We start from the raw sequence: 24,507 nt of genomic DNA, 5'->3' as shown, positions 1-24,507 counted from the left end.
TTATTGCCGACATGCAGGAGTAGTTCCGATGTAGTACAAAAATAACGTCTTTATACAAATTTTTTTCCTTTTTTTTTTTCTTTTTCTTTTTTTTTTTCCTTACAACAGGCTCTGTCCCGCCATGGCCCTGTGGCCCCCATGCCCCCTGCACCACCCCCTTCCAGTTTGCCTTAGCACAAGTGAATTGACCGGTGCTGCCACTGCAGGATCCTGGTGTGATACAGCCTTAGGGAGTCCCAGAATATTGCTTTTTGCTTTAACATTGGGGAAAAACAGTAAAAATAAACAAGGAATGAGGCAGGAGAGAACCAGAAGGAGAGAGCAGGGCCCTGCTGGGGTGCTCAGGGGATCCCTGCCCTGCTGCTGGTGGCACAGGGGGTGATGGGCCCACAGGACAGACCCACCATCTTCAAAATAAATAAGGCGAAAGAGTTGGGGCTACTGGCTCAGCTGGGCTGGTGCAGGGAGCTGGTCTGTGTTAGTGTTCACGAGGCCCTGCCCGGCCCCGGGGCCTTGGCGAGGCGCAGGCAGGACGTAATGCCCGACACGGCCAGGGAGGTTCAGCTCCAGCCCCTGTCCCCACAAAGCCACTGCTGGGGTGGCCCAGCTTAGACCCCGTCCCCTTCCCCAGCCCGGGGCAAGAAAAGGCAACAACACGCTACAAACATCTGCAACTCGCTCCCTGCCCACGCCCACTGTGCTGCCAGAGCTGGGCCCAGAGAGCAGTGCACCCCAAAAAGCAGGGCAGACCCCCAGCTCCAAGCCTCCCTGCTCACAGGGCTGGCAGGAGGGTGATGCCAGGGCTGGGAGCAGCCAGGAGCAGGGAAGGAGGCAGCTGAAGAAGGTGCTGCCTTGAGCAGGAGCACTGGGAGCCATGGGAGCTCTGTGTGAGAACAGTTCATCTGGCAAGACAGGCATCCAGTTCATAAATGAGGCTCAGAAACAATCGTTCCTGCTCTCAGCACAGGCCAAAGCTCTTCCAGTGGCACCAAGTGACAAAGCAGGATCTCCTTCCCCTGCCTTGGCACGAGGGCAGAGGCAGCCCCAGGTTTGGGCTGGGATGGCAAGAAAAGCTGGGAACAAATACAGTAGAGACTTCAGCCAGCCCCTCCTATCTCTAGGCAAATTATTTTGGGAAGCTTTTCACATTATAACTCATATATTACATCTGTACCACAACTGAGGGGGGAAATGCTAAATCAAAATTAATGCAACTGTAACTGCACCTGGGATATGCTACTGAAAAATAAGATTAAATCATAGATCCTTAGAAACGAAAGGAATCAGTGACAGCTGGGAGAGGGGGCAGGGGCCCTGGCAGGCCAAGTCCTGCAAAACCTTTGAACTGGGGACACGATCTGATCCCTGCCCGGATGACTCCTCAACTCCTGCCTGAGGTGGTGGCCGGGCTCTCCGGTCACAGCGGTGGCCACACAGGACTGGCCAGCATGGCCAGACCAGGTGGCACGTAAGGACAAAAACAGATTTGATGCAGATGAAGGGAAGTGGGAGGTTTCAAGAAATTCTGCCTTTCGAGAAACCCTGATAAATCCAAGCTTATTCAAACCACACGGAGCGGGCGCCACGGGCTGGCCCTGCGCTGCACGGCCACGGCTCTGTGCCAGCAGCTTCACCCTTGGAAGTCTCCTCCTTTCCCACGGGCTTTGCTCGATCCAGAGAACAGCATGGTTAAAAAGACAAGAGAGGTAGATTACAGTCATGATCAAAAGCAGATTAGTCATCTAGGCTTCGATTTTAAAAAACAGATTCCAGAAGATGCCAAGAGGTTGCTGCTTCCAAAACTAGCTTTTCCAAAAGTCTTCTCCGTCCGGAGCGGGTGTGAGTGCGTGTCCCTGGACAGAGCTTGGGATTGCTACATTATTCCCCATCGTGGGACACCGGTATTGCTGTAGGCTGGAGCAGGCGAGGTGAGGGCAGACTGCAGGGTGGTGCTCGTGCTCTTGGGGCATGGGAAGCTACTTCCGGAGGTACCTCTGGGCCAGGATGGCCGCGTCCAAAGGGTTCATGGGCTGCGCGTCGTGGCCCAGGCGCCGCACCGGCGGGATGTTCCCGAACTGCCGCTTCTGCAGGAAGCTCTTGGCCTCATGCAAGGTGTTCTTCTCCTCAGCCAAGAGCAGCTGCTGCCTCATGTAGTTCTCGAACTCGTACTGGGAGCACTCCTCCGTCACCTTCACCTGCAGAGACCGACCTGTCAGAGCCACACTTGGCAGCCCCATGGCTCCTCTGATGGGCCTGAGCTACCATGGGATACCTGGGGTCCTAACGCAGGAAAGGGACCTTGCTGCTGGGGATGCAGGCAGGACTCCTTGTGAGCTAGCTAGCAGTACCACCAGGACACAGCACCTCTGTCCTTACATGGCTCATCCCAGCCCTGGCAGCATTGAGGCTGCAGCTGCCTGACCCCTGTCCCTGCGGCACCGTCACAGATCCTGCATGGCTGTCCCTGGGCAGCCAGGCCATGGCCAACACTTCTAGCATGAAACAGACCGACAGGAAAACAGGATGTTTGCTCCCATGGCAGAGCTCACTGGGAGCCAGAGCCAACACTGCTGCCTCCTCCCAGCATTCCCAGCTGTGTGAGAGGGAGTGAGCGCTGCTGGGAGCAGAGTGAGCTGCTCTCATCAGCTCCGGGGCCGAGCTCACTTCCTGGCAGCTCAGCCAGCTGGATGTGCCTCCTGCTCCCAGCAGCATCGGCCTTTCCTTCCGCTGCACAACGTGAGGGACTCGGCTGTGTCCTCCCCGCCCTCCCCTTCCCAGCTGGGGGACACAATGGGTGCCATCACAGACAGATTGGCACAGCAGCACAGGGAAGCAGTTCTGTGGAAAGCAGGGAAACCTACCTCCTGGGGGTTTTCAGGATTAGCCACTTGGTCATCTATGTCCGGCACCACTTGCAAAGGGCCACTCAGTGAGGACATGGACTGCCTGGAGGAGAGCACAGCATTGGGATCCAGAGCATGGCACTGGCTCAGCCACCCTCATCCATGCCCAGGGTGATCCCACTGGGATGGCCGTGGCTGCCATAAGCATTTGCACAGGCCTCTCCAGCTGTACCCATCAGCACACGGTGGTGGACACGGGATTTAAAGGCTTATTGCAGTTCCCAGACTCTCCTCTGGTGAGGTGAGCCAGCCACAGCTGGAACAACGCAGCCTGTGGCCAGAGACAGTGTGTCCCATGTCTCCCCTTGCACATACCAGGACGCTATGATGGAGCTGAGGGAATCCAGCACTTCAGAAGCCGTCAGCCGCTGCTGCGGGTCCAGGACCAGCAGTTTCCGGATCAAGCACACAGTGTTTTCTGAGACCCGGCCATCCCTGGGACAGACAACATGGGGTGAGCCTGGGCTGGGCACAGTGTGGCAGGATGGACATGCTGGGAGCACAGGCCAGGAGCTACAGGAGCCAGGAGCTACACGAGCCAAGGAGCTACAGGAGCCACCACTGCTCTGAGCCTGCCTCGCCTTCCCACAAGCTGTCCCAGCCCCACTCCTGCTTCCTGCACACCGCCTGCTGTCAGTACTGCTGTGACCCTTGGGGTGCTGAGGGGAGCCCCTCCAGCTGCAGCTGGCCCAGCAAGCCCCCCGTGGGCAGCAGGAAGGACAGGCTGTACTCACTCGGGGATGGTGTACTCGGCAGCCTTGATTTTGCGGAAGAGCTCCTGAGGTATGCTGTCGTAGAAGGGGAACTGGCCGTAGAGCATGGTGAACAGCACCACCCCCAGCGCCCACATGTCACTGGGCTTCCCACGGTATGGCCGGCCTGCAGGGAGAGGGCACACACAGCCTGAGAATCCTGGAAAGCACAGCCTTGGCATCCCCCCTCACCTCCCACAGCAGACGTGCTGAGTAACCCTCACATGGGACCTTCTTTCTAAGCATTGACCAAAACACTTAAGGCTTCCCACTACATCACACCAAAACTCTTTCCAAGGTGCATCCTCTGTGAATGAGCAAATTGTCCATCTCCACACAAGTGTCCTCCTGTTCCCCATGGAGCAGGAATATCCCTGCTGTGAAACAAGGGCATCAGGCAGTTGGAACTGCTGTGCTGGAGCTCCCAGGGCAGTGATCCTCATACAGAGCCACCCAGCTTGCAAGGTAGAGGGAATTCAAGGACCAGGGAGCACAGGGGAGGATGCAGGAAAGCAGACCAGGAGGGATAAAGCTGAGCCCATGGAGAAGGGACTCTGACTGTGGGATGAATCTAGCCCACAGCCACTGAAGCCAGATGTAAAGGCACAGAGTGAGCAGAAGGTGCTTTCCTGCACAAAGACATTTAGACAAAGACACTAGACAAACCCTAACCCAAGGCTGCTGAAGCCCCAGGATTCACCTAATGGAAATGCTGCTTCTAAGCCCCTTTGGTCACAATAATCAGCACACAGCAGCATGGACAGGGTCACAAAATCAAACCCCAGTGCTACAGCAGAGCACAGGACTGAGGGAGAGACTTCCTCTGACTCACACAGTGAGTCACTGCTGCAGCATTTGGTATTTGTACTAATTATTCTTTGCTTTATATGCTCAGAAAAAGGCACCTCTCCCTCCTCCTCCAACTTTTCCTGCTGTGACATTTCAGCAGCCATCCCTCAGCAGAGACAGCTTCTCCTGGAGACCCACAACAATGATTAATTCCTCAGGCGTTCCAGCTTCCCCCTGCCCAGGAGCACCGGCAATACAGAGGGAGGGATGTGCCAAGCCTGAAGGTGGAATGTCCTCAAGTAACTTCCCCCTTGATACTTGGAGGGGAGCTGCAGACTGAGCAGTTCTGGAAGAGTGTTTTGGAGAGCACAGGATGGACCCCATGGGAAGGGCTGTTGGCACACACCAGAGCTGGGGTGCAGCACAGTGGCAGTGAGAGCCAGGCAGGGCAGAGCAGGATGAGTCCTGAGCTAAGGCTGTGCCTTGCAGGGTCTCAAGCAGCCTCAGGTGTCAGGTACCAGCCAAGACAGCCTGTTCAGTGCCCCGTGGCCAGTTATACCACAAGAGTGCCCTGAGAAGAAACATGAGAAGGTAGCTGGAGGCCTGAATAGATCAGCACCCTGGAGCAGAAAGGAGCAGCTCCTCGTAGCCTCCTTCAGCCACTTGAGCCACAACTGCTCCAAGCTCCTGCAGAGCAGTTGGCTTCTATCATCCATCTGGTCACAAGGGCCTCAGGATATCCTGCAGAACAGGAAAGGCTTGCAAAAGCCCCAGGATCCACCTCCTCGCCTGCCTTTGCTCCCTTCCTTGCCGGGAGGGAAGCGCCTCAAACCTGCCTGGCAGATCAGGATGGAAAAGCTGGGCTACATTTACTGCTGCTGCCTGCAGACCTGACAAAAAAACCTCCTGAGGGGAGTCCACTGGGGCTGGATCCTCCAGGACTGGCTCCCTCTGAGGGCATTTCTGCAATACAGTTGCTTGGGATACCAGGAACTCATGTGTTAATGCCTCATATCTGGACCTACAAGAGGGAGAGGCTTTGTGTGCACAGTCCCACCTGTACGTGCAGCCTTCAACACTGCATGAGAGAAAAAAAAAAACCCAAAATGATGCCTGGGTCACTACACTGCCAACCAGCACCACCCCAAGCCTGCTCAAAGGCTGGTACAGGAGCACAGAGTCACAGAGTTACTGGGTTGGAAGAGACCTTCAAGATCAAGTCCAACCCAGCCTCAACACCTCAGCTAAACCCTGGCACCCAGTGCCACATCCAGGCTTGTTTTAAACAGACCCAGGGATGGTGACTGCACCACCTCCCTGGGCAGGCAATTCTAGAACTTTATCACCCTTTCTGTAAAAACTTTTTCCTAATATCTAACCTGGTCATAAAAGGAGATCTACCCCTCCTAAACCCCTCCAGGATACCCTGGCCATCCTGTAAGTCCTGTGTGATGAAATCAGTATAAACTGTTCCATTACCTTATCAGGTACTGAGGTCAGGCTAACTGACCTATAATTACCAGGTTCCTCCTTCCCACCCTTTTTGTGAATGGGTGTCACACTGGCCAGCTTCCAGTCATCTAGAACTTCCCCAGTGAGCCAGGACTGCTGGTAAATGATGGAGAGCAGCTTCACAAGCTCCTCTGCCAGCTCCTTCATCACCCTGGGGTGGATCCCATCTGGGCCCAAAGATTTATGAACAGAGCAGAGATGAGAGCTCATGGCGAGAAACCTCCTGAAGCAACTGGACAGAAAGCACAGCTGTTCCTGATGGTGCCATGCACTGGGAACAGTTAAATGCAGGAGGACACCAGGGAAAGTTGCTCTGTGCTAGAGCCAGACTCTGCTCAAAGCCTCTGCTGGAGACAAGGCACAGGCCAGGCTGCTGGAGGGGGGGGATCCAGCCCAGACTGCTTTGGCCTGCTGTCATCATTCCTTTAATTTTAAGTAACTCCTCTCAGTTGGTCCAGAAGCTGCCCAGAGGGTCACTAGTTCCCTCCTGGAAGTGAGAAGCAGCTGGAGGAACTGGTACTCTTATTGCACAGCTGGAATGCACTGATATCTGGGTGGGATCTGGACTGGCTGCCCCTTGGGCCCGGGGTTTTACCTGCAGCTTAAGGGAAGCCTCAGGAACTGAACTCTGACACTGGAAACAACATGTTGTCTGCAGTCAGACTCGTTTGGGAACAGCCAGATTTGACGCAGCTTTGAAGTTCAGACAAGCCTTAAGAAAAAAGTCAGGTTCACTCCTCCCCTCCAACTTTCCCAGCTGGAAAACCAGACCAAGTCTCCTAACTGGACCTGAATTAAGAGGCTCTCATGAAGGTGCATATGGGAACACAGCAGGTGTGTTTTATTTATTGTCAGGAGGCAGAAATGAGTGAAATGAGTGTTGAGGGGAATTCCTACCACTGAGCACATCTGGGCTGATGTAGGCAGGGCTGCCACGCTGGTCCTTCAGCAGGTCATCCTCGCTCACCAGGTGCTTCCCCAGGCAGAAGTTGGTGATGGTGATCCGGTGAGTCCTGGGGAGAAGCACAGGGTGTCAGGGAACACAGGCCAAGCAGCACAGACAGCAACTTGACTCCACAACAGGGACTGTGCCTATGGGGATTTCTGGGGGGCTTGAAGTGCTGGAGAAGACACAGAGAGCTGTAAAATGAACTCTATCCCAAAGGGGAGGGATTCCATGCCTGTCAGCAAGGCTTACAAGGCACTCACAGTGGCAGTGAAAGGTTCTGTGACAATGTCTGGGTGGCCTGTGTCAGCGTGGCTGTAAGCACAGGGTGTACCTGGCTCATCTTGCAGCCTTGGCAGATCTCCTAGGAACATCCCAGGATCTACCCCAGGTGCTGCCTGACCACTGGAGGGCATGTGTGAACAAAGCTGAGGTTTATTTTAGCTGCTGGTTGTGCCCTGCCCTTCCCAGCTGCCATCTTCTCCACACTGCATTTTCTGGGAGCTAAGGGAAAACACCCTGTGGAAGCTGTCCTGTGCCTGGCCCCTGAGCACTGTGTGTTTACAGTCACCAGAGGAGCTGCAGGAGTTGTGATCACACTCAGCACAACCACGCCTGTGTCACTCAAGAGTCCCACACAGGAACCTGGTGGCAGTTCCATCTGATCCACAGGACTGCTCTCCACACACAGGTGTGCACAACACAAAGCCTGATCAACACCCAAAAACCTCACACAGAAAGGGGAGAGCTGCAGGTACACAGAATTTCTATACTAGTTCATCCCTACCTCTCTGTGGTACTGCCAGCTCCCATTAACAATTTTTTCCAGTGCAAGTGAGCTAATTACAAAACTATTGTTCCATTAATCTTCCCTGTCATTCAGATAATTTGGATTTTAACTTACAATGTAAAGGTGTGAGTACAAAAACACTGTCTGGAAGATTTCTTGAAAAGTATTTCACAACTAGAACCTGAGAGAATGGATTAAGTCAGTCACAATAACAAAGAAACATTTCCAGCCAGTCTCACAGACAAATGAAATAGAACCAAGTGTGGGCTGGCCATGGAGAGCTGGTTATTAAAACAGACAGACTTGTGTTTAAGAAGTGTTAGCTTCAACTGTCAGGAGACTTCCCTGGCTGAATAACAAGCTGCAGGATTTTGTTAAGGATTTAAAAGACTAAGTGTTCCATAGGACACTAAAATGTTCAGGGTTGCTTGCTTCTATTTAGTCCCTGAAATTTGATCTAATCTGTAATCACTCAACTCCTCCTGCACTGGCTCATGAGGAAACCTGAGAGGCTTTAATATCTGTGGGGAAGGAAGTCTGAGGGAGCCCCAGGTGGGATGTGCCTGCCAGGCCCTTGCAGTGCTTGTTACCTTCCTTCCCTGCCCTGAGAAGGGCCCTGGCTCTTTGTGAGCACGGCTGGAGCAGAACAAAGGGTTCTGCTCAGCCCCACGGGCTGCTCCTCTCCATGGAGATGGCTCTTACGCCTCTCCCACCCTTCCCTGTGACTCACTGCTGCACAGGCTGCAGCTCTCCCTCACCAACGCTGAGAAAAAAGCAAAAAGCAGAGATGTAACACAAAGAGTGACTCTGGCAAGTGTGTTCAAAGCTTCAAATACCTCCCCTTGCTAGTGGGGCCCTGGGTGTAGCTCCACTGGTGGGGTGCTCCCCTGCACTCAGTGCCCAGAAAAGAAGGGAAGTTCTGCATGGATTCTTTAAAGCACCAACCTTTGTCTGCCTCTTCCAGCAAGGAGGAGAATCAAAGCAGCAAGCAGAAGAGATTTATCTTAAAGCAGCTCTACAGAAACAACTTGAAACAACTTAGATAGAGGTGGCCCTGAGAAGCAGCAGCAGCTGTGTGTGTGTGTGTGGGGAACCAAGAAGTTCAAGTTCTGTAGATAAAACCCGTTTCCTTTCAGTGTTAGGGAGGAGAAAGCAGCAAGCTGTGAGCCCAGCAAACCTGCAAGCTTTGTAGACTCAAAGCCTGCAGAACTCCAGCCTTCCTGCTTTTTATTCATTCCACAGAAACCCAGACAGTGTGAAAAGGATGAATTCCCCTCATTCTTCAAGTAAGTGCAAAATATTTAGTCAGTAATGTAATCCTGGAGGAGAGAGCAGAGGATCTGAGCTGAACTAGGCTGCCAGCTAAGGAACACAGACCCCAAGGCACTGAGCAGCTCCAAAGAGCCACCAAGCAGAGCCAGGCCATCCCCCCCCCGCCCTGAGGTCCTGCTGATCTCCTGCCCCTCTCTGGGCTGGTCCCTGTGGGTCTGCACCAGCATCCAGCACCTGCCAGGCTCCAGAGGCTCCTGTCAAACCAGCAGTGGAACAAGGGAGCCATTTCATACACAAATACACACTGGACAGAAGTGCTTTTGTTTAGATAAGTCAATATTTCACTGCTAGCAAAAACACAGCAGGGCAGCAGTCAGATCTAACACTGCTGTGATTGTAGAACAGCCAGCAGGGCTGGGAATGCCTATAGCATGATGGAGGGTGAAAGATGGGAACAGAACCAACCACTATGTTTTTTTGGTTCTCTTTAATATATATAAAATCAATACTTCTCTTGCAGGTTACTAAATTACTTAAAATTAAGTTTTCAGCAGTTAGAATCCAAAAAGAAGTCCTGACAAGGGGCCACTAAGCTGGGTGGGAAAAGTTAACTACCTAGGTGGGGCTAAATTAATTTTTTGAGATTAATTTATATAACTTTGAGCTGGATCTGTGGTTTTGCACAGCCTGCTTCTCTTTCCCTCACCCTCCTGCACAAGAGCACTCAACAAGTGCTGCCTTTGGCAGTGTTTGCATTAGAAATCTGCTTCAAGGAAGAAACAAGACTACTGCCAGGCCAGCAGCTCTCCAGCACACTTACCTTTTGTTTAGCACCATGTTTCCTAGTTTCAAGTCTCTGTGCACAATATTTTTCTGTAAAAAATATAGGAGTACTACATGAGCAAAAGCCTATTTGTTGTAGAAGTATAAATTTCATACTTGCACAAGAGCATTAAAAAAAATCATGGCATCTGCACACTCTGAAATAACCCAGGTCAAGGTTTCAGGTCAGGTTTCAGCCTGAGTACTTTGTGCCCTTCACTTTTGATTGTGATCAGGACAGAACAAGTAAATTTGCTACTCTGAACACAAAGACAGAGTTAGTGTATCCAAGAGACCTGGAACTGAAGTGTCCAGGCTTGGTTAGAGCAATCTGATGAGCATTCCTCTACCAGACCCACGCTGCACTGCCCTGTGCCTCAGGGGAACAAATCAAACATCAGCAGAATCCATTTTTATTACAATAGTTTCCAGTTCATTGATCTCAAAACTCGCAGCTTGAGGTTCTCATCTCCAATCAATTCTTAGACTGTGATTTATTTTGCTTCACAAGCAAACAGTTTCTGTTTCCTGTGTTTGATCAGGCTCTGCTCTCCTCTTTGACTGCCCCTGTCTGAGCTTACCACACTGTGGTTCACCTGACCTGCCCTCAGCCCAGCTGGCCCCTCTCCACAGCCCACAAACACCACATTATCATCCAGAAACGTGAGGAGCAGGGAGGGAAGGGAATGCACTTCAGGGCTTGGGGCATGAGGTCTTATGCAGAACACTGCTAACATCCATGCCTTGTAATCCTGGCCCCAGGAAGTTTTGAAGCATCTACTATTGTAATGTGGGAAAACTCTGCCTCCCAGCACTGAAGGGAGCTCTCTCTCCAAGCTCTCACCTTGTGTAATGCTTCTACCACTCGTACCACATCATAAAATATCACCACGGTCTCCCGCTCGCTGAGTCTCTTCTCTTTAATGACATAATGCTGCAGATTGATCAGATCTGCTGTTTTGTCACTGAAATCATGAGCACAGAGACAGTCCAACACCAGGCAAATGCGCTTCTTCATCTTCCTGACCATTCTGTTGGCTTCGAGATCTTCTATGATTTCACAAGCTCGGTCCTGGGGGAGGCAAACACAGCAGCAACCCCTCAGAGAAGCTCCAGGACACATGCACAGAACCTGGCAGAGTAAATAACTCAATAACTGGGGGGTGATCTCAAAATAAGCAAATGCAATCACAGTGCTTGGTCTTTGTCCCGAAGCAGGATTTCAAAAGGATACAGGAGCTCTACTTCATGAATCCCAGGCTGGTTTGGGTTGGAGGGAAACAAAGTTTCATCTCATTCCATGCCCATGGACAGGGACACCTTTCACTATTCCAGATTGCTCCAAGCTCTGTCCAACACTTCCAGGGATGGGGCACCCACAGCCAGGGCCTCCCCACCCTCAGTGGCAAAAACTTTTCCTAGTAGGCGTGCAGAAGGCAGAGGAAGTCTCTGCTCTGTGTGCACACCAGCACTAATGCTCTTTATGCACACAGACAACTTGAGCTGAACCCAGGGCAGCTCTGCAGTGGAGCAGCCTCTGGGAACAGAAGGATCCAACACACCTTTCATAAGAACAGAAATCTCAAGGCACAATTAGCAGTTCTTCCATGACAGTAAACATGACACAGCTGAGCTGGACATTTAACTTATTTAAGATTTAGTACAGATGGTCTCAAGTGAAAAGTGTCTTGGCAAAATGTAACAGAAAGTCAGGCAATACCAACACCCAGAGCAGTAAGTGCTATCAGCCCCTCATATCAGTGAACAGCCCTAAAGGCACCAACAGCCTTTAGGCAACACAATCCACTCACACAAAAAGTGACCAGTACAGTTGCTGAAACAGTTTCTTGGCTATTTGTCCTCTCTGACAAGTTATAAACAGTACAGGGACCAGAAAGTCCAAATTTTATTCTAAAAGGTGCTAATTATTTTGCCAATTAAATAGCTTTGTTCTGTCTGAAGGGGGGGTGCTGAGTGTCTGTAAATGTTCTCACATTTCCCAAAATCCAACTGTACTCTCCAGAGCTCCTGTTTGAAGCAGCTCTGAGGTGGTTAACCTCAGAGTGCTGCAACTTGGACACACAAGAGCAGGGTCAGCACGAACTGTACATTAAACAAAAGCAGCTCAATCCACCAGCAATCCCTGGCATTGCCCCAGCCTGGATGGTGACCAAGTGTACCTGGAAGAGCCCGTGATGATGGACCACTCCTTCCTGGTTGTGGAGCAGGGAAAGAAGAGAATACTCCGTGTGCAGCAGCATCTTGCCCTGTCGTTCCTCCTGGGTTTCTATTCCTTTATCACCTCTTTCTTCTAAGGTGAGAATCTTCAGGAAAAGGGAAAATGCCTTTACAGTTCCCAGAGGCACACAAATGCCCCCAGCCCTCTATCATTTTTGGCATTCCCATGTGTTTGCAGCTAGGGCTCTGAAGTGCTCTGATGGTTGTGTCCTTACCACAGGCCTGTGTGAACTCAGCACCATCTGTGCAGAATGCACAGCAGCAGCTTCATTGAAGGTGGAAAGGTGGCTGTTTGCAAATATCCCAGGTGCTTTTTCCCTCCTGGAGCTGCCCCATTCAGGTACAGATCCAAGGGCTCTGGGAGAGCAGCACATCAGCAGAGGCCTCATCTCAGGGCTGATCTGGGCATGGATCTGGCCCTGCCAAGGGGGAGCTGCACTGGTTCAGCCCACACCACTCACTCACTGCCCAAGTGCTTCTGCACAAGAGCTGGAGAGCCCTGAAGGTCTGGGAGCCTGCAGTTTGCTTACCTTCAGCTGATAAAAGTCATCTGTCCCGTCCTTTCTTGCCAAACACTGAACAATACTTGGCACAGGGGAGTTACCTAAACGTGGACCTACAGCACAAAGCAGAAACAGACTTGTTTTCCCTCCAGCAGCAGTGACTAACCCGGGTTACATCAGCTGTCACTAGTTATGTTTGCTTGCACCAAGTTCCCTTTTTTGCAGGAGGCTTGAGTGCATTTTCACAAACCTAAAGCCAAAACCAAAAAAGGTCTTGAACTCTGAAACCTTTTGGGATGATGTTTCATTTGTTCTCTGGAGAAACATTTATCAAAGCCCACACGTGGCCCAGCTGTTTGCAGAAATCCTAATTTCTGCATGCCTGAACCACACAGCTCTTACATTCACAGCAACACCCATGGCAACTGTTACTGCCACACCTGGGAACACAGCTGCCACCTCTGCAGGGATGGCTCAGGGGTGTCCAAATTAGCCCAGATTGCAAGTAAACATACAGTCTCTACTCCTCACCTTAAATCAGTCAACTCCAATTGATCTACACTGGTTTCCAATGTGAAGTCTATGATGACAGTTCTGAACCAACAACTATTCTAGCAACTTCCCAGAGCTGGCAGACTGGCCTTGCTTTGGTACATACCACTTTGAGTACCACTAGTGAATTGTTGAATTGCCCCCATGCTGATGTGACAACACATTCCAGGTCAGCAGGGCCAAACACAGCTCTAATCAAAAAACCCCAATGAATTTGGTATTTAACAAAGCTGAAGAACAGAGTTCAACAAAACAAACCCCAAAAAAAAAACCCAAGGGGGTAAAATCAAGGTCTCCTATTTCTCTCCCAAGCCTGCCTGCCTTACTGCACTGGCACCCCACATCTCCTCAGCTTGGCCAGCTGCAGGAGCTGCTGCTGCTCTGCACATCCAGCGACCTGCGCTCTCAGGTAAGGCACTGAGTTACACACCTGCTTCCCCTCACTCCAGAGTGCCTTCTGTTTTCAGTTCTGCCACCAGCAGCCACCCTGCCAAGTGCAGAGCCCCCTCCCTGCTTACCCAGGATGAAAGGACCTGCTCTCTTGGCGTTATTCCCGGAAATCCCCGCACACAGAGCCTTTGCCTTAGCGGATGTTTCCCCAGCTCCTCTGTCCGATGCTCGCCGCTTCATCCTTGGCTCTTGAAAGAGAAGAGAGATCACATCTCTGAATTATTTTCTCTTGTTATCCCTGATTTCTACTGGAAGGCTCTCACCTACAGATGCACTGGTGGCTCTGCCTACTTGTGTGTCTACACACAGCCCTGGCTCCCTGCTGACAGACCAGGGGTGGGCTGCAGGCTCAGAGCATTTCTCAAGGCATAAATCAGCCTCGTTATTCAGGGCAACATTTCTTACAACAGTTGTTTGAGAGACATAGTGGGAACAAGTCAAGATAATTAAAGCTTGTTTTACAGCAAAAACAAGTTTGCAAATTAACATATTCTAAAAGCACTGAAAGAAGATGCCCAAGTTAGCCCTGTGTATGGGTGTCTGCTGCTGCTGCAGCCTTTTGGGGGTTCCTCCACAGAGGATCCACATGAGGCATCACAGCCACCCACTGAGTCCCTCAGAGGCTTGAGTCTGTTCCTCAAACAGCCAAGAATGCACAAAACTGACCACAAAAATTAGTGCCTTTCACCTTTCCCAACAAGGGCATAGAAAACAAGCACAATAGTTATTGTGAGATTCAGTTCAGTTCAGAATGTTTTTTCAAAAATGTATTTTTAGCCTTGAAAAAAGTCCCCTCTCTCTGTACCTCATTAGACTCTGACCTTATTACATCTCCATCTACCTACATCCAGTGCAGCTGGAATTTGGACTCCAGCACATAAAACCCTGTCACCTCAGCCTCCACATGCAGGATTCAATGCTGTGTTTAGAACTAACACACTATTAAATGCTCCAATGGACATTCCAGGAAAAGGCAACACTGGTGACAACATGTGTGTTTTCCAGCACAACCACTATGGGCAAAGCTCCATTTGATCTATTAGATGTGAATCTTATTGTTTGCATATAGGAATTTCTTCCAAGTCCACACATCACCACTATTCAGCACCAACAACTAAAAACTCAACTACCTCCTCCTTATTCAGGTAGTGCAGAAAATCTGATTTCCAATCTCCATTTTCTGCTGCTCAGAAATCTAAAGAGAATTTGCACAGCCAAGACCTAAAGGGCCAAATAAATTCAAGGCTTATGACTAAAACTAAAGAAAAGTCTTGTTTCAGTTTAGCTGGAAAAGCATCTCTCAGGTGAGCTGCTGGGTGTGGTGTGAGCTCTCCACATACATCAGCTCCAGCCAATGGAAGCTCTGCTCCCAGTACAGCTCCTCTTCATCTCTAGATTTTGGAAAAATGGCTTCATAAAAAGTGCTCTCACTTTTTAACGATACTTTGGGGGGTAGATGAGAAGAGGAACCAAGCACAGCTCCATTTCCTTACTCAAACCCAATCCCAGGAGTTCTTCTCTAAGAGGTTACTACAACAGATAGAGGAAAATATTTTTTGGGTTGCACATATTTGTTTTAGAAGATCCCAGGTGTTTCACCACGTAAGAGATTGATAAATCACCTCCCTGTGAGTGAAGTTCACCCTCTGGCAGTCCCGCCCTTTCTGTGGACACAGGATGATCTCACTGCATTGATTCATCCAGCAGCACCTGCCCAGGACCAGCAACAGCCAGCAGATAAAGGGAGGAGTCCTGCAGCAGACTTTGCATCCCTTTGCACTCCTGACTCCAGCACCTTCACACCTCCACAGAGCAGTGTCACCATCCCAGTGAGCTGAACAGGACACAGTTCTGACCCCCACGTGCTCATTGCTCTGTTCATTCTGCATCCCTGACCCAACATCATTGTGAACTCCTCCTCTCCTTGCACATCACTATCTCAGTGGAAACATGTGAGTAACACTTCCACTGGAGAAATCCCCTGCACAGGAGCTCTGAGATAATTCCATTGTGCAATTTGGCTTGCTGGTGCAAACGGTGTCACTGTAATCAAAACAACAGGAGGACTCACGTAGTTCAGCATCAACTGTATCGTTACTCTTCTTCCAAACTAGGTTTTCCAACGTCTCAGGAGGCAGGAGCTGTCACCTTGGAGAAGGCTGGATGGGCAAAAGGTCGAGGACTCTGTAATGTGAAATGAGATACACTTGATGCTGTGATTCTGGATTATTCTGATGATGATAACACAGGATGCACTGAACCTGTACAGCCCCAAACATCTCTGTTTGTTTGGGCTTGGAAAAGGATTGAAGCTCCTGGTGAGAGGATAAAAGGGCTCTGGAATTTCAGTCCCTGCACTGCTGGACACACTCCCATGTCACCCATTTCCAAAGTGATGCAGAGCAGGCCTTTAGAGCAGGGACAAACACAGGCTCCACTTGAACCCCTGCCATGCAGCACCTGCCTGGGCTTAACAGCATCTCAAACACACCTGACTGAGCACCAAGAGATTCCTTACTACCACCAGCAGCTTTTTATCATGCTAGAGTTCACAGAGTTTGGGTCAGATCAGTATCTGATATCACTGTCCCTGGGATGGAGTGTTTAAAACATGGGTTTGTCCTGTTCCCTGCAGCAGTGTAAGAGGCTCTCTCTCAAGACTGATCCTGCTGATGTTAAAATGATTTTTTCTTTTCAGTCTTAAGAACTGGAAAGTCCCACCTGTTTGTGGACAGATGCATCCCTAGCCCCCAGATCCAAGCTGAATCAAACCACCCTCCTCCCTTGTCCTGCCATCGGAACAAAAATGGTCCCTCACATAGACAAAGTTACAAGTCCAGCACAGAAATTTATACTTAATTTTGATGCAACACACACGGGATGTATCAAACACCTCACTGGAGAAGCCAGTCTAAAGCCTCTCAGTGTGCTAGCTAGGGCTTTAATAGAATTATGAATCAATTAATTTGGGGACCTAAACGTAATGCCTTTTAATTATGTAGCTTAAGGGAATTGTTTAATTCCTGAATTACTGCATGTCCCAGTGCCCGGTGTAACAACAATGGAAAACATGACATGAGGAAAGCCCTTTTCATCCCAGAATGAGGAACAAGCAGGTCCTGCAGTCCAGCAGCCACAGCTCAAAGCTGGAAAAGGCACCTTTGGGGCATGAGCAGGATTACTCAGCAGCACAAGAATCACTTATGGCTCCAGAGCAGTTGGTCCAGCCCCCACTGCACTTTTGGGGGGCTTGTCTTGCCCCAAGGGCACAACACAAGCTCAGTGGTGGTTACACTTCTTGTGTGAGGACTGGGAGCCCCAAAGTACTTGAGCCTGCTGCTGTGATGAGCTCATCATGGTGAATAAGGCAGTGGATGGGCTGGGAAGCAGCAGCAGGTGACAGAGCCCAAGAGCACCTACTGGAAGTTCAGGACTGCTGAGAAGAAGCTCCTTTGAGGAGCTCACACCATTCCAGGGACCTGCCTCTGGAACCCACAGATGGAGACATTCCATCACCCACTGCAGCAGCATTCCTGCCCAGCGTTCCCTCTTGAAGCCAAAAGCTGGAGCTTTGGGAGGAAGCTGCAGACCTGCTCCACAGGTTTTTGTCCCTTCTCTGTGCAGCCTTCATGTTTGCAAAAATAAAGCTAAAACATACAATCACATGAGCAGCATCAGGCTGCACCGTTTCCCACCCCAATACCACAGTGGGTAGTATTTATCAGTGATGGTTAATCCAAGGTCACATTTAAGCCTGGCTCATGGGAAGCTGCATTGAACATGACCTAAAAACCTCCATGAACAAAATATTAAATGCGTAAAAGTTGGAGCACAGCCCAGCTTCCCACATGGAACACCAGCAGGTCGGTGTCACTGCAAGGAGCAACGATCCCAGTGTTGCCTCACTCCTTCCCGGGCAAACCCGGCCAGGAACAGCTCAGACCCGAGTCATCAGCACGCCCAGGGCCAGAGCTCGGCTCTCATTGGAAAAGCTTCCCTGAGAACAGGCGGAGCTTGGATCGGGCAGGCCTGCGGAGGAGTCACTGGCTGGGGGATTAAAGGCAATGTTTGCGGGGCAGATCCCAAGGAAAGCAGGCTGTTGCATTAAGTGTATGAAATTTGGTTAGAAACACACCCCTTGTGTCCCAGCTGGTCCTCAGAGACCAGGAGTGTGTCCAGAGACCTCAAAGACATCATGCCACCCTGGGAGCAGGGAGAGGAGAGTCACCCACCAAGTGTATCCAAGGGTTTTTTAGCTTTTCTTCCTCCTCAAAAGGTGAAATTTCTGCCCCCCCTCATCCACAGCCCACCCATATCCTCTTCCTCCCACACCACACACAGCATGATCCAGGGGAGAAACTGACAAGAGAGTCATGTGTGGTAGCATGTACTTCATTAAGCTGATGTGCATTTTAATATTTCAATGACTCTTAGTCAGGCAAAAGTTACTTTCTGGACATAGTGTCCTTCAAAGTTTCAGTCACAGGACTTTTGTTTTGTTCTTCAGTGCCAAACCAGGCCCATCCTGTCTGTCCCTCCTCCTACAGCCAGCTCAGCCTTCCCAACATCAGCCAGGAAGAATTTCATCTCTAAAGATAATGTGGAATGCACAGGGGAAGCCTCAGTCCTCCCCTGGCTCCTTGCTCATCATCTCACATGGGCATGTGGGGAGGAGGAGTGGGGGCATCAGGGTGGGCTCCACTCCTCTCCCTCTGCACAGCACAGAGGAGATTCCCTGTGCAGGAATGTTAACTGTTAGTTACTGAAGGCTCTTCTCCAGGAGAAGCAATTATATATATATATATATATATATATATATATATATATATATATTTTTATATATATATATATATATATATATATTTATATATATATATAAAGCCCATTGGATGACTCAGTGCAGCCTGTGTTCCGCTGCGCTGCCCTTCCGGGAAGGGAAGCCTGCTCCCGAAACAGAGCCCTGACTCACAGGGTTCTTGGAACCCAGAGGAGACTCATTCAACTTCTTCCCTAAGCGAGAAGTTCGCTCAAAACCAGGCACAGAGTTTCTCTGCCCACAGGAGCAGGAAGAATCCTGGGGAACTGGTGCAGCACGAGGGGCTGGGACAGCCCTGTGCTGTTGGAAGACACCCAGGGGAGTCTGGAATGGCTGAGCTCTACAAGCTGGGAGACAGGAACACCTCTGTACTGCCCCTCTAGAGATCCTCCTTCCCCAGCCCAACCAGCTGAATCCCAGGCACATGAACAAGGCACAGCCAGCGCCTGGGAGCCCCTATAGGAGCCCAGCACACCTTACCTCCACCCACATGCAGCTGTGGTCAGTCTCCAGCTCCTCAGGGACAAAAAAGGCTTCCACAGGCCAAGTCACAGAGCAGGGAAAGCAAATTCCATCCTGGCTGCCCCCTCCGGCAGCCAGGGAAACTCTGAAGCACAGGGTTCCAGTGCGTAACTACGGCGCAAGCAACAAGCCAGGCTTTCTTCAAGCCCTTCTGATGCATCAACACATGAGATAGCCAAGGACTCATCTCTGGGAGTTCCCTCTTTGGTTACATAAACACCAACCTCAGCTTAACCCTTTCGTGCTGCAGCACAGGCCACATCCACCAGGAAAAATCCCCATTCCAGTCCAACACGCTGACAGCAGGAGCCTGGAAATGCAGCTGCAGCACTTGAGGCTGCACTGCTGCCCCAGCACGAGTCCCTGACCTGGTCTGTGCCTGCAGTCAGGCTGTGCTTACCTTCCAAATCCCACGAGGGGTGAGGGCTGGGTTGTACGAAAGGTTTTATTTCTCACTGATTGCTTCTGACACTATCAATATGCCACAAGCCCCTGCAGCAGGACCTCTGTGTGCACAAAGTGTGACCCACACACGTGCTGACACTTCCCAGCGAGGTGTGGCTGCAGTTTCTTTCAGCAGTGACTCACCTGGCCCTACCTGGAGACAAACGTGTTGAAGTTACCTGCACACACTGCCAGGCCTACGCTACTGGGGTTTGCAGTGTGACAACACACTGACAGGAACTGCACACTTGCAAAAAAATATTAACCAAAACAGCCTGTTTCACACAGAAAATGGCCACACAGAGCCTACTCTGTCCAGCAAGAGCTCCCAGGCAGGGAGGAGACACACCTGGCACCTGCCTGGAGCACCTGGAGTCCCTGCACAGGTAACACCCCCCAAGCTCAGTGGGCATCTCAGGCACAATCCCCAGGGCTGTCTCTATTCATAGCCACAGAATAGACTGGGTTGGGAGGGACCTTAAAGACCCTTCCACCCTCCTGCCATGGGCAAAGAGACTTTTCACTACCCCAGGTTGCTCCAAGCCCTGTCCAACTTGGCCTGGAACATTTCCAGGGATGGGGCAGCCACAGCTCCTCTGGGTAACCTGTGCCAGGGCCTCCCCATCCTCACAGGGAAGAATTTCTCTCTAATATCCCATCTAACCCTGCCCTCTCTCAGTGTAAAGCCATGCCCCCTTGTCCTGTGTCACCTGAGGCTCCTGTAAATGGTCTCTGTCCATTTTCTTGTAGCCCATTCAGGTACTGGAAAGGGCAGTTATATCACCCTGAAGGCTCTCTTCTCCAGGCTGAACAACCCCAATTCTCTCACAGCAGAATTGCTCCAGCTCTCTGATCAGGTTGGTGCCTCCTCTGGACTCGCTCCAACAGGTTGATGTCCTTTCTGTGCTGAATCACAACCCAGCTCAGTGCCTGTGAGGCTTCCCTTGCCTATCCCAAGCTCTGAAACATCTGAGGGCCACAGCCCAGCTTTGCTTTAAGGAGCACAATTATGGGATCAAACCTTCAGCATGGTTACCACAGAGAAACAATCAATGGAAGCAGCACAAGCCCTCCAGCAACGGGGAAATACGTCCTGAATCCCGAGTGCTGCCAGCCCAGGGCTCCATGCCAGCAGGTGAGTGCTCCCCTGCTGTCCCTTGGGCCACGCCTCACCTGGGTGCCAGGCACCTCACCTGTGCCCTATTGTGTCCCTGCTGCCTCAGAGGAGTCAGCTGTCCCACAGCACACGGCAGAGGGGTGGTGGCTCAGCCCCACCACATCAGGGAATGGCCTCTGCTCTGACTTCTCCAGCTCCCTCTGGACATGGGATTGCAGCCCCACACCCCCAGCACACCTGTTCATACCAGCAGATGTTAAGCCCATACATTAAGGCTTTAAACTAGCAAAGAACTGAATCCTCAGCTCTGGTGCAACAAGTTTCAGCACAGCCTGGGCAGGAGGGAGCAGCTGGATGGGCACAACCCTAAACCCCCTGTGCAGGGGGGGGGAGATGATGGCCCATGATGGCCCATGGGGCTCCCCCAGCAGTGAGAGCTTTCACACCCTCAGTGCTGCACAGGCAGCAGGCCACCCAAAGACCATGACCAGAGAGGGACAGCATCCTGTGGGAGGTCCCCCAGCCCCTAGGGTGAGCTCCCAGGGAGTGCAGGGCAGGGTCCATCCCTGCTCCGACACCTGCTGGTGTTACTCACCCTCACTCAGAGGCACAGCCCTCACCTACTCACTGCTGAGGCACACGAGGCTCCTCCTCGGCACAGAGGTCCCAAAAGTCTAAATTCAAACGTTCCTGCCCCGACCGGAGGCAAAGCCAGCCCCAATCACGGGCTGTGCCTCCTTCAGCCCCTCGGTCATGCCCCCATGCTGGCAGCAGCGCCCCAGCCCCCCGAATTGCTGTGGGGCTCAAACCGAACCCCCAGCCTGGAGAGCACCGGCAGCGCCGAGCCGGGCCGGGCGGCCAGGGCACCTGGGGGACTCCCCCGGCCCGACGGACGATCGGTACCACCGGCGTGCCTGCCCGCAGAGCCCGGCCCGGCCCCACAGACAGCGGGGACGGGTCCTGGGCCATGTCCCCCACGCTCTACCCTGGTCCCTGCTTCCCCATATTCAGCGACAGCCCCGGCTCCAACCCGTACCCATGGCCCCGGTCCCGCTTCCCTCCGCTCTCTCTCGTCCTCCTCACTCAGTCACGGTCCGGCCCCGGTTCCGCCGCTCTCTCCCGCCCCTCACTCACCCCGGCCCGGTTCCCCCGCTCTCTCCCACCCCTCACTCACCCCGGCCCGGTACTCCCGTTCTCTCCCGCCCCTCACTCATCCCGGCCCGGTTCCGCCGCTCTCTCCCACCCCTCACTCACCCCGGCCCGGTACTCCCGCTCTCTCCCACCCCTCAGTCCCCCCGGCCCGGTACTCCCGCTCTCTCCCACCCCTCAGTCCCCCCGGCCCGGTACTCCCGCTCTCTCCCACCCCTCAGTCCCCCCGGCCCGGTACTCCCGCTCTCTCCCGCCCCTCACTCACCCCGGCCCGGTTCCCCCGCTCTCTCCCACCCCTCAGTCCCCCCGGCCCGGTACTCCCGCTCTCTCCCGCCCCTCACTCATCCCGGCCCGGTTCCGCCGCTCTCTCCCGCCCCTCACTCACCCATGGCCCCGGGCCCGGCCCGGCCCGGCCTCGCTCCGCTCCGGCGGCCGCCTGGCACCGGAAGTGACGCGCCGCCACCGCCCCCCCGCCGCCAGCCCGCCCCCTGCCGGCCGCCGCCGGAATAGGGAAACGGCGGCGCTGATTGGGCGACGACGACAGCGCGAGCGGTGATTGGAGGAGAGCCCGGGGGCCGGGCCGGGTTTTGCGGCGGGCGCTGATTGGTTGGGACGCGCAGCGGAGAGGGAAGCAAGCAGCGGATGCTGATTGGTTGGGGTGCGATGAACCCGCCGCTGATTGGCTCAGGCAGGGGCCAGGAGCCCGCAGGGTTGGTGAGCAGGCGGGAGATTCGAACGCGCCGTGATTGGCCAAGGGGCGGGGCCTATCGAGATGGCCACGCCCACAGAGCCCCGCCCGGCGGCACCGGGACCCCCGGACTGGGACTCTCGGATTGCGGCACCCTGGGTTGGGACTCCTGGGCTGGGACCCTCGGATTGGGGCACCCTGGGTTGGGACTCCCGGAATGGGACCCTCGGACTGGGGCACCCTCGAATTGAGGCCCCCGGGCTGGGACTCTCGGATTGGGGCACCCTGGATTGGGACCCCCGGGCTGGGACCACAGAACCCCCACGCTGGGAAGATGAGCACAGACCAGAACCAGCCCCTGCCCAGCTCAGCTCCAGCTCCCAGGGTGGTCATGCTAGTGACACCAAGTCCTTTGCTCAGTGGGCAAGCAAAGGCTGAGCCAGGGACAGTGGGTTGGGAGGTCCAATAAAGGGTCCTTTGGCCCTGGAGGAGGGACATGAATAGTTACCAATGGAACAGAAAATGAGCAGAGAGACCACAGAACCTTTAAGTGGTGTTATTCACTACAAAAACCAGTCCTGCTCCTCTGCAGGTGGGGGGAACAGCAGAGCCCCAAGTCCTTGGGGGAAATGTCCCTTGGGGGATGTCACTGGGTGGGACGGAGGGAGCTGGCAGTCCACCAAAGTGGCACGTCCACCCAGGTCCACCCTGGCTGCCGTGGGCAGCGCCAGGCGCTCACTTGTCCCTGGTATGGAGGAACTCGCTGCGACCCTTGTCGCGGCCCCCGAAGTAGCGCACCCTGTGGATGGCCTGCAGCTGCTCCTCGATGGTGGCCCTGATGTCCACCTCGTCGGGGATGTGCACGTAGCGGATGTTCCTGCCGGTGACAAAGAGCTCGTCCAGCTGGGACACGGCGCCCTGCCTGTCCGTGAAGGTCACCTCGGCCAGGCGCACGTTCATGAAGGCGTCCACGCTGGTGACGCGCCCCGCGGCCGCGCTCTCGTCGCGCAGCTCCACGGTGGTGACGCGGCCGCGCAGGCCCTGCAGCAGGATCACCAGGCTGTTCTCGGCGATGGTGCGCTCCTTCACCGAGTGGCTCACCTCCATGGCGGCTGCGGCGGGACGGGGGCTGGGGACACCCGCCTGCTGGGCCTCACATGGAGCAGTCCCCTCCCATGGACCAGCCTCTGCACACACACCTGAATGTGGTCAAACACCTGAACATGGACCAGCCCCTGCACACACACACCTGAATATGCTCAAACACCTGAACATGGACCAACCTCTGCACACACCTGAACATGGTCAAACACCTGAACATGGACCAGCCCCTGCACACACACCTTAATATGGACCAACCCCTGCATACACACACCTGAATGTGGTCAAACACCTGAACATGGACCAACCCCTGAACACACACCTGAACATGGTCAAACACCTGAACATGGACCAACCCCTGCATACACACACCTGAATATGGACCAACCCCTGCATACACACACCTGAACATGGACCAGCCTCTGCACACACACCTGAACATGGACCAACCCCTGCACACACTTGCTCATGGACCAAATCCTGTCCACATGCCTGAACATGGACCAAATCTCACCTACGGACCAACCCCTGCATGTTCACCTGCCCATGGACCAGCCCCTGCACACACACCTGAACATCTGAACATGGACTAACCCCTGCCCGTGGACCAGCCCCTGCACACACACCTGCCCACTGTACCAGCCCTCCATTGCTCACCCGCACGCACACACATCGTCCCTCGCACTCTCACCTGCACACGTAGCACCGCTCACACGCCCACCTGCACACACACGGCCCCTCTCACACGCACCTGCACACTCACCTGCTCTCACATCACATCTCGCACTCACCGCACGCCGCCCCTCGCCCCAGTCACTCCCATTCTCCTCGCCCACCCCCCTGGCACACGTTCCTCCCCGCCCCCTGCCCGCCGGGGTGCTCCGTGTCCCTCTCGCACTGTCCCTGCCCTCACCCCCCCTCCACCCTCGCTGTCCCCTCCCGGCTCCCCCCGCTGTCCCCGTCCCCGTCCCCCTCCCGCACACCGGGCCCCCCCCCGCACTCACGCGCCGCCGCCTTCCCGCGCGCTCGCCCGCGCCGCCCCGCCCCTCGCGCACGCGCGGCCCCGCCCACGGCTGGAAGGGGCGGGGCGGCCGCGCGCGGTGTCCGTCTGTCCTAATGTCCCCAAGTCCCGCTGTCCCCA

At 53.4% G+C, this 24,507-nt stretch overlaps 2 protein-coding genes across 4 annotated transcripts; both read right to left on the bottom strand.

Annotated features, from left to right (window-relative positions):
- Positions 1-8: 8 nt before the first annotated feature.
- Positions 9-22,031, bottom strand: STK40 (serine/threonine kinase 40). 2 transcript variants are annotated; one of them, XM_084222726.1, is made up of 12 exons: positions 21,963-22,031; positions 15,601-15,713; positions 13,598-13,717; positions 12,555-12,640; positions 11,967-12,110; positions 10,631-10,858; positions 9,785-9,837; positions 6,854-6,969; positions 3,638-3,782; positions 3,219-3,338; positions 2,862-2,946; positions 9-2,195 (listed from the first exon to the last, which is right to left on the bottom strand). In XM_084222726.1, exons 3-12 carry the CDS (start codon positions 13,707-13,709, stop codon positions 1,977-1,979), a joined length of 1,308 nt encoding a protein of 435 aa, XP_084078852.1. In that variant the 5' UTR covers positions 13,710-13,717; positions 15,601-15,713; positions 21,963-22,031; the 3' UTR covers positions 9-1,976. The 2 variants fall into 2 exon arrangements, with proteins under 2 accessions (XP_084078852.1, XP_084078853.1); XM_084222727.1 differs by lacking the exon at positions 21,963-22,031 and adding an exon at positions 21,465-21,476.
- Positions 22,032-22,829: 798 nt separating this feature from the next.
- LSM10 (LSM10, U7 small nuclear RNA associated) lies at positions 22,830-24,410 on the bottom strand. Of its 2 annotated transcripts, none has more exons than XM_084222682.1 (2): positions 24,371-24,410; positions 22,830-23,464 (listed from the first exon to the last, which is right to left on the bottom strand). In XM_084222682.1, the coding sequence occupies exon 2, from the start codon at positions 23,370-23,372 to the stop codon at positions 23,001-23,003; it is 372 nt and encodes a 123-aa protein (XP_084078808.1). In that variant the 5' UTR covers positions 23,373-23,464; positions 24,371-24,410; the 3' UTR covers positions 22,830-23,000. The 2 variants fall into 2 exon arrangements, with proteins under 2 accessions (XP_084078808.1, XP_084078809.1); XM_084222683.1 differs by having other exon boundaries at positions 22,830-23,452; positions 24,371-24,402.
- Positions 24,411-24,507: the final 97 nt, after the last annotated feature.

This window comes from Fringilla coelebs, assembly GCF_963513975.1.
Source record: "Fringilla coelebs genome assembly, chromosome: 28".
Classification (NCBI taxonomy): domain Eukaryota; kingdom Metazoa; phylum Chordata; class Aves; order Passeriformes; family Fringillidae; genus Fringilla; species Fringilla coelebs.
The sequence above is the reverse complement of the archived record's forward strand: the minus strand, read 5'-3'. Positions and strand labels throughout refer to the sequence as shown.